Below are 17,244 nucleotides of genomic sequence, written 5' to 3'. Positions count from 1 at the left end.
GTACCTCTGAGGTGTCTTGAAATCTCTGAATGTTTCCCATCAAAGTAAAAAAATATTAAAAAACTGCACATTTTGAATGTTTTTCTGTGCTTCACCTTTTTTTTAATCTACATTAGATAGTAAAGTAACAAGGACAGATCATGACTTTGAGTCTTATGTTCTCATTCTTCCCAAAGGGCCGTCTGTACTACAGATCTATGTACATTTTACCCAGCTATTTGAACAATAAATCCATATTTAATCAAACTGTCTTAACTGTATGTGTGTGTATTTCTCTAGGATGACCGTGAAATCTTTTGTCGTGTCAAGTTCAGCAGTTATTGACAACCTTTTACTATTTCTCTTTTAGAAATTGAAGACTATATACTGCATTTCTGGATGATTTAGAGCAAGGGTGGGGATGTGCGTGGATGATGTTGTAGTCCTCCAACTCCTCCACATCCAGCCTCCACAGCAGCTAATGAGGAAGCATGGCACACACACACACACGCGCGCGCGCGCAAGTATTGGCTTGTCTCTCGTTTTGACTGAAACTCTCTGTGATTCCTTTCGATTGCAGATTTATTCTATGTATCTTATTCTATGTAAATGAGGCACCATTTATATTTCATTTAACAAATTACTTTTGTTACATTCAGCGTAACAAGCTTCCTGAATCTAATCAAGGCTATGGTTTAAAAGACGGGGCTCTTCTATTATGACCGGCGCCGCATTTACAGTTTTTACGGTAATAGCTTAGTGAGGAAACCGCAGAGACCAATCGCATGCGAGTTAAGCCATCCCACGTGATACTACTCAAGCCAATCAGGTTTGTGCCTTTTGGCGGTAAAAAGTGTGACGCTCCACGCAGACAGGTGATTGCTGAGTCAGAGCCAAGTTGAAGACGGAAGTGGAAAAAGAAAGAGCGACACAGGTAAGTGAAAATGTTGTTGTGCTTTAGCTTGTAATTCTCTGCTTTAGCATAAAGTCGGAACATTTTGCTGACGTGTGTTAAAACTAAGAGATATATACAGACGACTGAGCCTGGAGAAAGTTGAGAAATAGGAGTGAGGCGGAGAAAGAGAGACAAAATGGTGCTCTCCAAAATTGTGTAGTCATACTTGTTCAGAATCGGTGTTCCGTGTTAAAAGTGCCAATGTGAAACAGCATTATGAGACAAAACATTAGGGTTTTGAACAAATATAGCCGCTAAAATCTGAAGTGAGATCGTAGAAAACAAGGGGTCTTAGATCCCAATATGAGCAGAGTCCACCGGGATCCGCACATTCAATGTTCCCTCAGAGCGGCTGGTATTATTCTTTCCTCGTTTTGTGTTGAGATTTATTATCTGTGAAATCAGTTGAGTCAAGATGTGAAACAGAAAATGGGAGATTCAAGCATTTGCTTCCTTTATTTGATATAAGTTGAGCATTTTATTTGAACATGCTGAATTATATTTTGAAATGCAGCCCTACTTTAACTTGGTACATATATGTTCTATGTTACGTGACGATGAATTTTGTCAAAACGTTTTTGAATCGTACTAAATTCATTTGATTTGACGGTATTGATTACATGCAGATGTTGATACAACGGGCTACTTTAATATCACACTACATAGTTACCCATTATGATCTTCCAGACCTTTGCTCCGAGAAATATTTTCTACTGGCGCTCTTTAAATTGTAATTGAATCCCCCTGCTCTACAACATAAACATATCTGCTCCATGACGGAGCCGAATCCAAACGATTTTATTTCATTGTTTAATTTTTATTTTGTTTTATTTATATATTTATAACTTTAATTATATGTATTTAATGTGTTTTGTATTTTATTGTATTAACTTGTGTTAACTTAAATGTCTTATAAGTTTAAATTACATTTAAATTACTTTATTTTCATTTAATTGATTTCATTTCATGTGGCATGTTGAGCTTGAAATTCTCTGCTTTAGCATAAAGCCAGATCATTTTGCTGTCGTCTGTCTGCTTTCTTCACATTTTCCAGGGTTGGTGGTTCGGTGACCCAGGGACTAAGCGGCCGTACATCGGTGTGATGATGCTGACGCTGACACAGAGGTAAATGCTTAGAAGTCATGCCGTCTGGTGGCTAAGCTGCACAATCTCACCATCAGCTTTGACGCGTTTTGTGTGTCTGTCATTTCACTCCAGCATTGTTGCCGCGCTAAAGCCGAGAGACCCGATGTTCCCGTACGTGGCTCACAGCATCCTGATCCACAGGGTCATGATGGCTCTCCAGCCAACAGGTTAGCATGTTTACAGATTTGTTTAGATTGTTTACAGATTTGTTAACGTGTTAATTTGTTAACATCTGCATCTCTGCCCTTTAGGCCGACAGGACCTCTGCTCCCTTCATGGACTCAGACATGAGCTCAGATTTCAAACTAGAATTGTTTGAGAAGCTGTTTGCCATTGATACACAACCCAGGACGCCAGTCACCACACAGGTATGTTACGGTTAAGACGACTGTACTGAGGACATCCTTGAACTAATTTAGGGAAGGTTTCCTCATCCCTCATTCACTCATTGTATCTTTGTCTGTGTCTCAAAGGCAATGGAAGTCTTGGACCTGGACATGTTGGCTCCCTACATACCCATTGACGATGACTTCCAGCTGCACAGCCTGACACCGGAGGAGCCCATGTCGTGTGGATCACTCACATCTATTGAAAGCTCTTCTGCTCACAGCACACAGGAGGTGCACAGCTCTTATCCCAGCTCGCCATTCAGTGGACAAAGCAGTCGTGCAGCATCACCGGCCAAGCGCCGCCCGAGTCGATGAATGCTCCCGATCCAGCCGCAATGATCGCTAAGAGGTAAAGTAGGTGTCAACAAACTTTACTGCATTTCCTGCGGCAGATCTAATTTATGTTGCTACGTCACTGTTACTGTGTTGCAGGGTCTCGCAGTTAAACAAAGAAGTGTCACTCAGGACCTTGGCAGCTCAGAACCAACGGAGCAAAAGAAAACTGTCTGAAATTCTTGGACAGGTGAGTCATCAACAGCCAGACATTGTTCACACATCAGACTTTACATCTACACATGCAGGGTTTGAGCCTCTGAGTTTGATGTTTGATGAAGCTCTGAAGAAGCACAGTGATGATCTGTGTTTTCATCTCTTTCAGATTGGGCGAGTCGTCTGCTGGGCAGCACGTCAGAGAGCAGCTCCCTCTTCACCTTGCCGCACCTCACCCGCGACGGTCAGCGCCCCCCTGCAGGGCCGGCAGTACCTCCTGCTGGGAGAGGAGCTGCTGCTGCTGCTGCTGCTCTGGACCATGTTAACTGAGTCGATGCTCAGCCTGCTCGCTGCTGGACCAGACTGGACACTACAGTTTCTCCCCAACGTTCTCAGTCCCTCTCTAAGGCCCCGCCCCTTATTTATGTATCTGTATGAGTCTGACCTTAGTTTGGCTGCCGCTTGTGCACTTCATGTGATATCTGCAGCATTCCACCGTACAAACGCCACAGCAGTGTCTTGGGTTTTGGTGCAAAGTATTCCTTTTTCCAGCAGGTCACCACTGAGTCTGGGGCTGCTGACAGCAATGTTTTGTAAGCTAAAGTCACGCAATTTCTATTTTCTTAAAAAGAAAACTATTACCAGCAATTTATATCAAGCCTTTTATTTTATTTTCCTCGTACTTGTATGTTGTAGTACTTGTTCTTAACAGATGTGTTTACTCCACAATTATAAACTTATTGTTTAAACCTTGAGTGGTCTGAATGTTCTCTCCATAAATACATTGAACTGTGTAACAGTCCAGTACATGCCTCTTTAATACATTACTGTAAGTGTGTTACTTATTCATATTTTACTTGTGTGCGAACTAGATTGTGATGGAGGAGGTGAGGATGGACTCGATGATGGAAGAGTAGAAGTGCACCATCATTGTCTTTTGCAGGTTGAACTCCTTCAGCTGCCGCAGGAAGAACACCCTCTGCTGGGCTTTTTTGGTGAGGGAGCTGACGTTGAGCTCGGGTCCTGGGAGATAATGGGTCCCAGTAATCGAAAGGACTCCACGGTGTCAGCTGGGTACTCACACAGAATGATAGCGGGCGGGGCTGCGTTGAGTCAGAAATCCACAACCATCTCCTCTGTTCAGAGCATTAATCTCCAGATTGTTCTTCCTGCACCAATTCACCAGACGGTCAATCTCCCGCCTGTAGGCGGACCCGTCCCCATCAGAGATGAGTCCAATGAGGGTGGTGTCTTCCGCGAACTTCAGGAGCTGGACCGACAGATGACTGCAGGCGTTGGTGTATAAGGAGAAGAGCAGAGGAGAGAGAACGCAGCCCTGATGGGAACCGGTTCTTAAGTAGCGTTTGTGAGTTGCTCAGTTAATGGTGGTCAGTATAATACCATTGATCCATGCCCTGCTCTACAACATAAACATATCTGCTCCATGACGGTCTAGTAGTGTGTGCCTGTAAATACGGTGTGTGTTTTGGGTCTAAATCCAAAGGAGAAAATGTTATGTCATTGTTTTATTTTCATTTATTTATAACTTTAATTAAATGTATTTGAATGTTTTGAATGTATTTTTTTATACTTGAAATTCTCTGCTTTAGCATAAAGCCAGATCATTTTGCTGTCGTCTGTCTGCTTTCTTCACATTTTCCAGGGTTGGTGGTTCGGTGACCCAGGGACCAAGCGGCCGTACATCGGTGTGATGATGCTGACGCTGACACAGAGGTAAATGCTTAGAAGTCATGCCGTCTGGTGGCTAAGCTGCACAATATCTTACCATCAGCTTTGACGCGTTTTGTGTGTCTGTCATTTCACTACAGCATTGTTGCCGAGCTAAAGCCGAGAGACCCGATGTTCCCGGACGTGGCTCACAGCATCCTGATCCACAGGGTCATGATGGGCTCTCCAGCCAATAGGTTAGCATGTTTACAGATGAGTTAACGTGTGCATCTCTGCCCTTTAGGCCGACAGTGGAATATACCTCTGCTTCCCCATGGACTCAGACATGAGCTCAGATTTCAAACTAGACTTGGTTGAGAAGCTGTTTGCCATTGATACACAACCCAGGACGCCAGTCACCACACAGGTATGTTACGGTTAAGACGACTGTACTGAGGACATCCTTGATCTAATGTACATTACATTACATTACATTACATTACGGTCATTTAGCAGACGCTTTTATCCAAAGCGACTTACAATAAGTGCGTTGTAGGGAAGGTTTCCTCATCCCTCATTCACTCATTGTATCTTTGTCTGTGTCTCAAAGGCAATGGGAGGCTTGGACCTGGACATGTTGGCTCCCTACATCCCCATGGACGATGACTTCCAGCTGCGCAGCCTGACACCGGAGGAGCCCATGTCGTGTGGATCACTCACATCTATTGAAAGCTCTTCTGCTCACAGCACACAGGAGGTGCACAGCTCTTATCCCAGCTCGCCATTCAGCGGACAAAGCAGTCGTGCAGCATCACCGGCCAAGCGCCGCCCGAGTCGATGAATGCTCCCGATCCAGCCGCAATGATCGCTAAGAGGTAAAGTAGGTGTCAACAAACTTTACTGCATTTCCTGCGGCAGATCTAATTTATGTTGCTACGTCACTGTTACTGTGTTGCAGGGTCTCTCAGTTAAACAAAGAAGTGTCACTCAGGACCTTGGCAGCTGAGAACCTACAGCGCAAAAGAAAACTGTCTGAAATTCTTGGACAGGTGAGTCATCAACAGCCAGACATTGTTCCCACATCAGGCTTTACATCTACACATGCAGGGTTTGAGCCTCTGAGTTTGATGTTTTCCCGAGGCAGCATTGCTCAACGACCAACAAGAGCAGAAGAAGATTTTAAAGGTCTCCGAGTCAGCGGCAACCGGCTGCAGTCTCCCATCGGACCATGCTTCTACTGCCCACAGGTGAAGTAACCCATCGTCCTGACAACGCTTTACATGTTTCAGCAAAGCTCTGAAGAAGCACAGTGATGATCTGTGTTTTCATCTCTTTCAGATTGGGCGAGTCGTCTGCTGGGCAGCACGTCAGAGAGCAGCTCCCTCTTCACCTTGCCGCACCTCACCCGCGACGGTCAGCGCCCCCCTGCAGGGCCGGCAGTACCTCCTGCTGGGAGAGGAGCTGCTGCTGCTGCTGCTGCTCTGGACCATGTTAACTGAGTCGATGCTCAGCCTGCTCACTGCTGGACCAGACTGGACACTACAGTTTCTCCCCAACGTGCTCAGTCCCTCTCTAAGGCCCCGCCCCTTATTTATGTATCTGTATGAATCTGACCTTAGTTTGGCTGCCGCTTGTGCACTTCATGTGATATCTGCAGCATTCCACCGTACAAACGCCACAGCAGTGTCTTGGGTTTTGGTGCAAAGTATTCCTTTTTCCAGCAGGTCACCACTGAGTCTGGGGCTGCTGACAGCAATGTATTGTAAGCTAAAGTCACGCAATTTCTATTTTCTTAAAAAGAAAACTATTACCAGCAATTTATATCAAGCCTTTTATTTTATTTTCCTCGTACTTGTATGTTGTAGTACTTGTTCTTAACAGATGTGTTTACTCCACAATTATAAACGTATTGTTTAAACCTTGAGTGGTCTGAATGTTCTCTCCATAAATACATTGAACTGTGTAACAGTCCAGTACATGCCTCTTTAATACATTACTGTAAGTGTGTTACTTATTCATATTTTACTTGTGTGCGAACTAGATTGTGATGGAGGAGGTGAGGATGGACTCGATGATGGAAGAGTAGAAGTGCACCATCATTGTCTTTTGCAGGTTGAACTCCTTCAGCTGCCGCAGGAAGAACACCCTCTGCTGGGCTTTTTTGGTGAGGGAGCTGACGTTGAGCTCGGGTCCTGGGAGATAATGGGTCCCAGTAATCGAAAGGACTCCACGCCCCAGCAGTGTCTTGGGTTTTGGTGCAAAGTATTCCTTTTTCCAGCAGGTCACCACTATTGTTTTATTGTTTTATTGCAGACAGCAACAGCATAACCCAACGAACTAACACACGTAACACCTGAAGTGTAGTTTCTTCACCGTATAACATACAGGCAGAGACAGTATAGTGGTAGAACAGCACCGCCATCTATTGGTATAAGTACTGTATAACAACACTCCCACTTACTTTTACAATAGGATTTAGAAGTCCCCTTAATTTTCAAAAAAAAAATTATTTTACATTGTTTTTCAGGAACTCTTTTTCACATTTTTCAGAAATTGCTTTGACCAGGCAGCGTTCTTCGTACACCTGCCAAGCATTTTAAATAGGGAAAAGTCCGATCTCTCCCCTGAGATATTCAAATCTCTGTCTAGCCAGTGGCTTGGTGAAGATATCCGCTTTCATGTCAGTTGTTGGACAATATTGCAGTTTTATTTGTCCATTCTGTACACATTGACGGATGTAGTGGTAGCGAATGTCTATGTGTTTGGTCCTGGAGTGATTCACAGGGTTCTTCGCGATTGCGATGGCTCCTTGGTTGTCTTCCAGGATCACTGTGGACATAGACTCCACTCCTAGATCACACAGTAGTCGTCTCAGCCAGATTCCTTCTTGAGCTGATTGACTGAGTGCGATGTACTCCGCTTCTGCTGTTGAAAGTGCGACTGTTGCTTGTTTCTTGCTGAGCCAGCTCACCGCTCCTCCACTCAGAAGAAAGATGTTGCCTGTTGTTGACCGACGATCATCCTGATCTCCAGCCCAGTCAGCATCTGAGTATCCGATTAAGGCTTCAGAGTCTGACTTCTCATACTTGAGAGCAAAGTTCACTGTTCCTTTTAAGTATCGAAGTATCCTCTTTACAGCAGTCAGGTGTGAAGCGTCTGGATTTGAGTTGAACTTTGACACAGCACTCACAGCGTGAGCTATGTCTGGTCGTGTGCCCATTGCAGCATACAGCAGACTTCCAACCATTGACTGATAAGTATGTTGATGCACTGACTTACTGACACCATCACTCTTTCTCAGCTTGACGTTGGCATCTGCAGGAGTTGCTACAGGATTGGCATTATCCATTCCATATTTCCGAAGTATGGCTTCAATGTAATGCTTCTGATGAAGAATGACACAGTTCTTTCCTTTGTCCTGGATCACAGAGATGCCCAGGATGTAGGATAGCTCACCCATATCTTTCATCTTGTAGCGCTCCTTGAGAGCCGTTTTGAGCTCCTTCATGCTCTCAGTTTATTCTGTAATCAAAATCAAATCATCCACATACACTGCTAGTATCTCAAGCTCTTGTCTTGATCTCACAAACACGCAGGTGTCTGATGTGCTCTGTTTGAATCCAATTTCCATCATGAACTCTGTGAAAGTCTTGCTCCAACAGCGAGGTGACTGTTTCAGTCCATAGATTGACCTTTTCAGTTTGCATACCAGATTTTCCTGCCCCGGTTTGATGTAACCCTCTGGTTGCTCCATGTATATTTCCTCTTCCAGGTGTCCATTAAGGAATGCAGTTACAACATCCATCTGGTGCACATACAGATTGTTTTGAACAGCAAAGGACAATAAAGTACGAATAGAGCTAAATCGTACCACTGGTGAAAACGTTTCATCATAGTCAGCACCATACAACTGTGAGTAGCCCTTGGCAACGAGCCTGCACTTGTATCGTTCCACTTTTCCATCACCATGATGCTTAACTTTGAACACCCACCTTGATCCTACTGCCTTTCTGTCTCTTGGCAAGTCCACTAAGTCCCATGTCTCATTTTCCAGCAGTGACTCATATTCCAAGTCAGCTGCTTCCTGCCACTCTTTTGCATTAGGACTCTCCATTGCCTCTTTCAGTGAGAGTGGCTCTGTCACACGACACACGTTAGCATAATGATCAACAGTCACTACATCAGCAAACTCATCATATCCAAATCTTCTTGGAGCATTTCTGATTCTGTCATTTTTTCTGACAGTGCTCTCAACAGTGACCTCATCATCTCGTGTTTCACTCTCATCTGTTGTTGTAGTCATTTCGTTCTTTGTGCAGGGAACTTTCACTTCCTGCTTCCAGTTGAAGTTTGATTCGTCAAAGACGATATCACGACGGATTAGAATCCTCCTTTTTTCTTCATCATATAGGCGATAGCCCTTGGCATTGTTTGCATATCCCACGAAGCGAAGTTTCACAGTCTTTTTGTCCAGTTTTCTTCTCTCTTCATCTGGGACATGTGCATAGGCAATACAGCCAAACACCTTTGTGTGACTCACATCAGGTTTCTTGCCACACCATCTCTGGTACGGTGTCTCTCCCTTTAGAACAGAAGTAGGTAGCCTGTTCTGTATGTAGGCTGCGGTGGCTACAGCCTCTGCCCAGAACATCTTTGATAACCTAGCATGAGACAGCATGCTCCTAGCTGCTTCAACTAGTGTTCTGTTTTTTCTTTCAGCAACACCATTTTGCTGTGGTGAGTGGGGTACAGTCATTTCATGTTGGATGCCTTGAGCCTTCAAGTATTCTTGAAACTCTTTTGAGGTGTACTCACCACCATTGTCTGTTCTCAACCTTGTGACGTTCAGCCCACACTCGTCTGTGAAAGTTTTTTCAAATTCCTTGAATTTGTATAGCACTTCATTCTTCTGTTTCATGAAGTACACTTTGCAGCATCTTGAGTAGTCATCTATGAAAGTGACAAAATATTTTGATCCACTTATAGATTCAGTCTGCATGGGACCACAGACATCACTATGAATCAGCTGCATCCTGCGCTCAGAACGTATTTTTCCAATCGACTTGAATGGCTTTTTTGCCAGTTTGCCTTCCACACATCCTTCACAGAAGGGAACTTCCTTTTCTGTAGAGAAGTCCACTCCGTTCACCAGACCTTTTAGTTCCTTCAGTTTGGTAGTGTGACCAAGACGCTGGTGCCACAAACTAGCAGCTACTGATGCACTGTGAAAGACAGAGTCACTTCCTTCCACATCCAGCTGATAAAGTCCATCAGGTCTTTGTGTTCCCATTCCCTCAAGAGATCCATCTCTTCCATGAATGTAGCAGCGAGACCTCTTAAACTGTACTGTATTTCCCTTTTTGGTAGAAGCTCCCACTGAGAATAAATTCCCAGACAACTTTGGAACATACAACACATCATACATAGTGACATTTTTTACATTACTTGACTTGAAAGTCATTTTCATGTTGACATTTCCGATTCCTAGGGCGTTAACCACCCTACCGTCACCGAGTTTCACTGACTGTGCTTTTGAGAACTGCTGGTACTCCTGGAGAATTTCTTGATCACGTGTCATGTGCTTTGATGCTCCTGAATCAATTAACCATTCAGCCTGTTGTGGTCTGCCAGATACTTCCCCTCCAGTCACAAAGGCACTCTCAAATGGGTCATCTTCATCCTCCAACATCATATTTTTGGCTTTGTGGGTTTTCTTTTTAGGTTTATTTTTCCAGCTTGGACAGTCACGTTTGATATGGCCTTCTTTCCCACATTTATAGCATCTCCACGTACTTTGTCCTGCTGCTCCCACTGCTTTGGAGCCATCGTGCACATTTCCACGAAACTGTGATGACATGGCTGCAGCACCACCTGACGTAGCACCACTGTTGTCATTAACATTAACTCGCTTTTGTTCTTCATTGATTAATGCTTGCTGAACAAACTTCAGTGTCAGGTTGTCGATTTTTGTTTCTAGTGCAGTGACAATTGTTGCATAACTTTGTGGCAAACTTCCCAATAGTGTCACAATTTGATCCTCTTCTTCAATTACAGCTTCAATTGCTGATAATTGATCAGTTAGCTCCTTCATTTGTTTTAGATGCTCTGTTAAACTATCTCCTTCTTTCATTTCACATCTGAAATATTTCTTCTTCAGAAATAGTTTATTTGTAGTATCTCTCTCGAAATTGGCTTTCAGCGTAGTCCACGCTTCTTTGGGAGTCTTGCAGCTTGTTATCAGATATATCTGTGGCGTACTTACGTTCAGCACGACCGTCGAGAATGTTTTCTCTCTCCTTCTGGTAAACTCAGCCTGTGCTGCTGCGCCAGCGTCTCCGGGTAGCGTGTCTTCCTCTGTTAGCATACCCCATAGTCCTTTAGCCTTTAGCAAGTGCTCCATCTGAAACTTCCATGTTGCCCAATTCTCTGGTCCGCTCAGCTTGTCAATAAACAGCTTGTCCTCCATCGTGAATTCCCACAATACTGTTTATCTCACACACAATTCCGTGGTCTTCAGCTTTTTAGCGATGCTCTGGGCCCATAACCTATTGTTTTATTGTTTTATTGCAGACAGCAACAGCATAACACAACGAACTAACACACGTAACACCTGAAGTGTAGTTTCTTCACCGTATAACATACAGGCAGAGACAGTATAGTGGTAGAACAGCACCGCCATCTATTGGTATAAGTGCTGTATAACAACACTGCCGGCCCTGCAGGGGGGCGCTGACCGTCGCGGGTGAGGTGCGGCAAGGTGAAGAGGGAGCTGCTCTCTGACGTGCTGCCCAGCAGACGACTCGCCCAATCTGAAAGAGATGAAAACACAGACCATCACCGTGATTCTTCAGAGCTTTGCTGAAACATGTAAAGCGTTGTCAGGACGATGGGTTATCTACCTGTGGGCAGTAGAAGCATGGTCCGATGGGAGACTGCAGCCAGTTGCCGCTGACTCGGAGACCTTTAAAATCTTCTTCTGCTCTTGTTGGTCGTTGAGCAATGCTGCCTGGGGAAAACATCAAACACAGAGGCTCAAACCCTGCATGTGTAGATGTAAAGCCTGATGTGTGAACAATGTCTGGCTGTTGATGACTCACCTGTCCAAGAATTTCAGACAGTTTTCTTTTGCGCTGTAGGTTCTCAGCTGCCAAGGTCCTGAGTGACGCTTCTTTGTTTAACTGCGAGACTCTGCAACACAGTAACAGTGACGTAGCAACATAAATTAGATCTGCCACAGGAAACGCAGTGAAGTTTGTTGACACCTACTTTACCTCTTAGCGATCATTGCGGCTGGATCGGGAGCATTCATCGACTCGGGCGGCGCTTGGCCGGTGATGCTGCACGACTGCTTTGTCCGCTGAATGGCGAGCTGGGATAAGAGCTGTGCACCTCCTGTGTGCTGTGAGCAGAAGAGCTTTCAATAGATGTGAGTGATCCACACGACATGGGCTCCTCCGGTGTCAGGCTGCGCAGCTGGAAGTCATCGTCCATGGGGATGTAGGGAGCCAACATGTCCAGGTCCAAGCCTCCCATTGCCTTTAAGACACAGACAAAGATACAATGAGTGAATGAGGGATGAGGAAACCTTCCGTACATTAGATCAAGGATGTCCTCAGTACAGTCGTCTTAACCGTAACATACCTGTGTGGTGACTGGCGTCCTGGGTTGTGTATCAACGGCAAACAGCTTCTCAACCAAGTCTAGTTTGAAATCTGAGCTCATGTCTGAGTCCATGGGGAAGCAGAGGTATATTCCACTGTCGGCCTAAAGGGCAGAGATGCACACGTTAACACATCTGTAAACATGCTAACCTGTCCTGTTGGCTGGAAAGCCCATCATGACCCTGTGGATCAGGATGCTGTGAGCCACGTCCGGTAGTGATGGGAGTATCGATTCCGTGGTATCGATATATCGATACTCACATGATTATCGATTGAGTATTGATGACTCTCATAAAGTATCGATACTAATTAATAAATGAAGAACGCGCATGTGTCACTTCCACATGTTTTAGGGTAATGTTAATACATACAGGCTTCTGCGCTGCAACACCCCCCCCCCCCGTGGCGTAAAATTGAACTGATCTATTCATGTCACCTGACCACTCCACGGAGAACGGACAAAGTGCAACAGCAATGTCCTTGCACCAGCGAAAAAGAAGTGCGTTCTGGGACCCACTTTACGCACTTTGCGCACCAAGACTATTAGTTGTGATGTTTCAAGCACAAATCACATATTACTCTATTTTTACACTGTGTAACCTACTTTTTTATACATAAATATTTTAATCAACTTCAGTTTTGATATTAAATACCAAATATTTGATTTCAAATATTCTAACCGTCATAATCAGGACTGAAGTTGAAAGTTAGAAATATTATTATTGTGGTTTTTGAAGAGGACATCTTTGTCCCTTAATGGCAGCAATTAAACTATTTAGGTTACATTGTGTAAAAATAAAGTAATGTAATTTGTTCAGACTCATATGTTGTGAAAAATACACATTTAAGTTGTTAAATTGCCAGTATTTGTCATGTGTTTTATTGGGGTAAAATAAATCACGTAAAGTAATCCGTATCGGTATCGAAAAAAATTGCCAAAAAACGGGGGAATTATCTATTGATTGTCTGCAAACTAATAGATGCTGTTGACTGGCCTGATTCTGACAGCAGTGTGACTTCACAGGCTTTACTTGACATATTTCTTCACATTTCACTAATCACACTATTCAATCACAGGCAGCATTTCGTTCATTTTATCAACAGGTGGCGCTCCAGCCTCACCGGCAACTATTTCTGTCTGTACAAACACTGTGTATGTCCCCTGCAAAACATAATACAGTGCTAAAAATGTGTTTTACAGCCAAGAAAGACAATCTCTCTCTCTGGCTGTTTGGCCTGGCAGACTTGCCTCTTGAATAACAAATCAAGACAAATGTGACATTGAAACAAACACACGCTCTTTGTCCGCCCTGTGATTTGTTCAGGCTGAGCACCGCCTCTCCCTCTAACAAGCGCTCACCCGTTCATTTGTTTGCATTCTGAATGTCAGATTATATTCAGACTGTCACCTCAAAGAGTCATTGCACATCTCCAGGGCAACAGTGCAGGACAGCAGCCCTCTGGTTTCCCACAGAGGTGTTTTGTATCTGTGGGTTGCATTGGGACAAATACACAAATGGAGTTCAGATGGTTTGTGATATGAAGTGAACTTAAGGAAGCTTCTTTTCCAGCTTCAGTCATATTCAGTTTTAGAACCTCGTATAAGTGCTGAGCTGGAACGTTATTGAGCTGAAAGAAGAGCTGCTTACTGTAAAAGAGAGAAGCAAACACTCTGGAGGGGAAATAGATGCAGGTGCAACGACCAGCAAAGTCACCTAATGAGCCATTTAGCAGTGAAATGACAACAATGAAACTCAACTTTGCATTGACTTATGTAGAATCAAAGAAAAGCACTTTATAAAACCCAACATGAAACATTTGACCCATTTCCTGATGTTTTGACAGATAATTTAAACTAATAGCGATTTGTCTCCTGTTGTTTTGTTAACTAAAAGGACAGATTTACACACAGCTCCATACATTTCGTAACCTTACTATTATAAGCTTCAATCTTGCATTTGGGTTTAAAATGAGGATTTTCCTTTTGCTCACAGTTCAACGAAGGTGTTGCATATGATTTTACAAAGGTAGATTTACCTGATGGGAGTTTTTATTGAACATCTTATGATGTATCACTTGTTGACATTCTATGAAACGGCTCTCTCTTTTGTCTGTTAGTGCACTTTTGTTGGTTTTATAGGATTTGATTCCAGGAATTCTAACCCATAATTTCTTCCGTCAGTCGATGACGCGGGCGCCTGCTGGTCGGCTCACACAGCAAACACAGCTGACGTGTTCTCTCTCCCGCTTGCTGTTTTCTTTCAGGTAGAAATATGGGAAGATGTCATTCACCTTCCATTTGACACACACGCACACACACACGCACACACATACACACTCTCACACACACACACACACACACACAGTCCCAAAGCAAATTGGGTCTGTGCCTGTCCGATCCATTTATCATGGGATTTATGTAGTGAAACGTAGTTCTAAGAGAAATGGGCGACTGAACGTCTCCATCCAAGACTGACAACAACATTACATCATCATTGTATCTCCATCAGTGTCGTACTTACCCGTTTTGTTCCATACTGAACACTTTGTGTTTTACCGTTATTCACCATGAAGATGTTATTTAAGGTTCTGGAGCTTTGGAACTTGAAATGTTTCTCCGTCATCATCTTCATCAATCTAATCATCATCATCGTCATCATCCCCCTGCAGGGCTGATATTGAGCAAAGACGTTGTATCTCAAGAATGCACCCAGCTCAACAGCTCCACACACACCAGGACATCACTGACTGCTGGAGGAAATGGCTCTTACATCACTATTGAAGAGACGAGCGGATGACAGTTAAGGAGCAGGTGTAAAAGCAATTTAGACAGACAAGAGTAAAGACAGAATGTGCAAAATACACTGAGGCACAGACTGAAGAGACTAAGTGGGACCTTCAGCTTAAGCGATCGAGCTGAACATCACATCTCTCTATCACAAACACCATAATGAGCCGGGTGATAGACTGTCAACATTGACTTTCTTCTTCTAATATGGCCTCAAACAGCTGTAAACAGGAGAGGACCGGGCCATCAAAGTGCTGTAAAAAGGCAAAAACTTGTTTGATTGCAGCGGGCAATCACTACATATGACCTAATTAGCCATGAATGATAGTGAAGGTGAACGTAATCAGTGGGAAACTGAAAGGGCTGTCCTCATCTAATGTGATTGTAAGTCAGGGGCTGTAAAAGGCCGTCAGTCTCTCTTAGTGGGCTTAAAGTGATGATGGTGGAGATGACCGGAAACATAAAATGTCAAGAAGCATCAGCAGTGTGTGTGTGTGTGTGTGTTTGTGTGTGTGTGTGGGATGGGCCAAGTGCCAGTGACAGGGAGGAGGAGGAAGAGGAGGAGGAGGAGAGATACTCCACACTGATGAACTGAAAGGTGGAGGGCAGCCTATATATTGAAAGGAGATGCAAACACCGGATCAAAGATCAATCCAAAGACCCAAACGACAGCCGGCAGGGAAACCGAAGCACCAGACAGAAAGCAAGAAGAGAAGAACTGCAGTCACCGACCCACAGTTGAAGTTCTGTTGTGTTTGATCTTCCCGGATCCATCATGCGCTCCCTCGTGGTCCTGCCGCTGCTGCTGTGTGCCGCCGCCGTGTGTGTGAGCCAGGTGAGAGCAGAGGTGAAGGCGGTGAAGCTGTGCGGCAGAGAGTTCCTGAGGGCCGTGGTCTACACCTGCGGAGGCTCCCGCTGGAGGAGAGTCCTCAGCGAGCCAGAGATGGACGGTGAGACAAGTACACTTCTTTTCCTACAGATGTTAGAGTGGAAATGAAACAATTTGAGTTTTTCTGGGGGCATTTCTGTGCAAGTGTTTGTGTGTTTGTCTGTGTGTGAGCTGTTATCAGCTGTGAACCCAGGGCGGAATCCACACAGAAGAAAATACAAATAGATTTGCCTTTGTTTCTGTGCACATTTAACCATTAATTCAGGATAAATAGGATCACTGTATCCTCCTTTTGGTGGTTTCACAGTCTAACACTCCCGTTTCCTGAGTGATTCATGCCAGGGAGACATCTAAGAATGAAAATCTCACCTGTGTTTCGCATTTTACATGACAGCGTAACTGAAACTTCATCCTGCATTTTGCATCCAAATGAAATGAGTCACTCTTCAGGCACTTTGTAAACGTTCTGCGAAAGTTAACCGCTTTAGGATTTAATTCATGAGATGAGTTCATGATGGTAGTTATTCTCCGTGCTGTTCTCTCAGGTACTGTCATCAGATTTGATTGATGTATGTGCTTCATAATGACTCACAGCTTTCAATAGTGAAGAATTGCTTTCAGAGTCCTTTCTTGTTAAATAATCAGCTGAAGGACTGTGGTGGATACATGCAGCTGACTCACCCGGCCAGAGGATCCCACATAACATGATTAAATTCACTGGGCAACCACTCTCTCTCCCCCTCCCTCTCTCCAGGAGAAACACAAACCAAGTTAACCTATCAGCCGCACTGATTAGAAACAGTAAAATGACAGTGTAGAAGAGAAATGATCCTGTGTTTATCTGCACAATCATTTGGTTTCCTTTCTTAATGAGAGTAAGTGTGTGCTTGTGTGTGAGCTGCACCTGGGTGATGTTGGAGGTGCTGTTGTGTTTCACAGTTCCAGGTGATCTCACAGGAGAGCAGGTGAGCACGGAGAGCCTGAGCAGCAGCAGCAGCCTGGGCACCGAGCTGAGCAGAAGAGACGTCAACAACATGCTGACCACCGTCTGCTGCCACGTGGGCTGCAGGAAGAGCGACCTCACCTTACTCTGCTGAGAACCCCCTCCCCACCTCGCTATCTTATATGACCAATAATGACACTTGTCTTCTTCCATCTTGCCTTGCTTGTCACAAAACCAAATCTTAAAACCCAAAGCTGATCACATATCTGCCATTTTTCTAATTGCTTTTGATATTTTTTTGTGAGACTTAACTTGTGGATGCAAATGCGGCCAACCT

General features: G+C 44.3%; 2 protein-coding genes and 2 pseudogenes across 2 annotated transcripts; 3 read left to right on the top strand and 1 right to left on the bottom strand.

Annotated features, from left to right (window-relative positions):
- The first annotated feature begins 840 nt into the window (after nt 1–840).
- LOC143015973 (hypoxia-inducible factor 1-alpha-like) lies at nt 841–3,707 on the top strand (annotated as a pseudogene).
- Nucleotides 3,708–4,618: 911 nt separating this feature from the next.
- On the top strand, nt 4,619–6,121 carry LOC143015987 (hypoxia-inducible factor 1-alpha-like). Its single transcript, XM_076170163.1, has 6 exons — nt 4,619–4,692; nt 4,788–4,883; nt 5,416–5,501; nt 5,585–5,675; nt 5,767–5,873; nt 5,965–6,121. The coding sequence occupies exons 3-6, from the start codon at nt 5,464–5,466 to the stop codon at nt 6,119–6,121; spliced, it is 393 nt and encodes a 130-aa protein (XP_076026278.1). The 5' UTR covers nt 4,619–4,692; nt 4,788–4,883; nt 5,416–5,463.
- Nucleotides 6,122–11,252: 5,131 nt separating this feature from the next.
- LOC143015975 (uncharacterized) lies at nt 11,253–14,911 on the bottom strand (annotated as a pseudogene).
- A 939-nt stretch (nt 14,912–15,850) lies between these two features.
- On the top strand, nt 15,851–17,061 carry insl5a (insulin-like 5a). The gene is made up of 2 exons (XM_076170200.1): nt 15,851–16,034; nt 16,904–17,061. The coding sequence occupies exons 1-2, from the start codon at nt 15,851–15,853 to the stop codon at nt 17,059–17,061; spliced, it is 342 nt and encodes a 113-aa protein (XP_076026315.1).
- Nucleotides 17,062–17,244: the final 183 nt, after the last annotated feature.

Source organism: Genypterus blacodes, unplaced genomic scaffold (genome assembly GCF_046128005.1).
Source record: "Genypterus blacodes isolate CSIRO-AG114 ecotype Tasmania unplaced genomic scaffold, CSIRO-AGI_Gbla_v1 ptg000215l_1, whole genome shotgun sequence".
Classification (NCBI taxonomy): Eukaryota; Metazoa; Chordata; class Actinopteri; order Ophidiiformes; family Ophidiidae; genus Genypterus; species Genypterus blacodes.
This window is presented reverse-complemented; position numbering and strand designations above follow the sequence as displayed.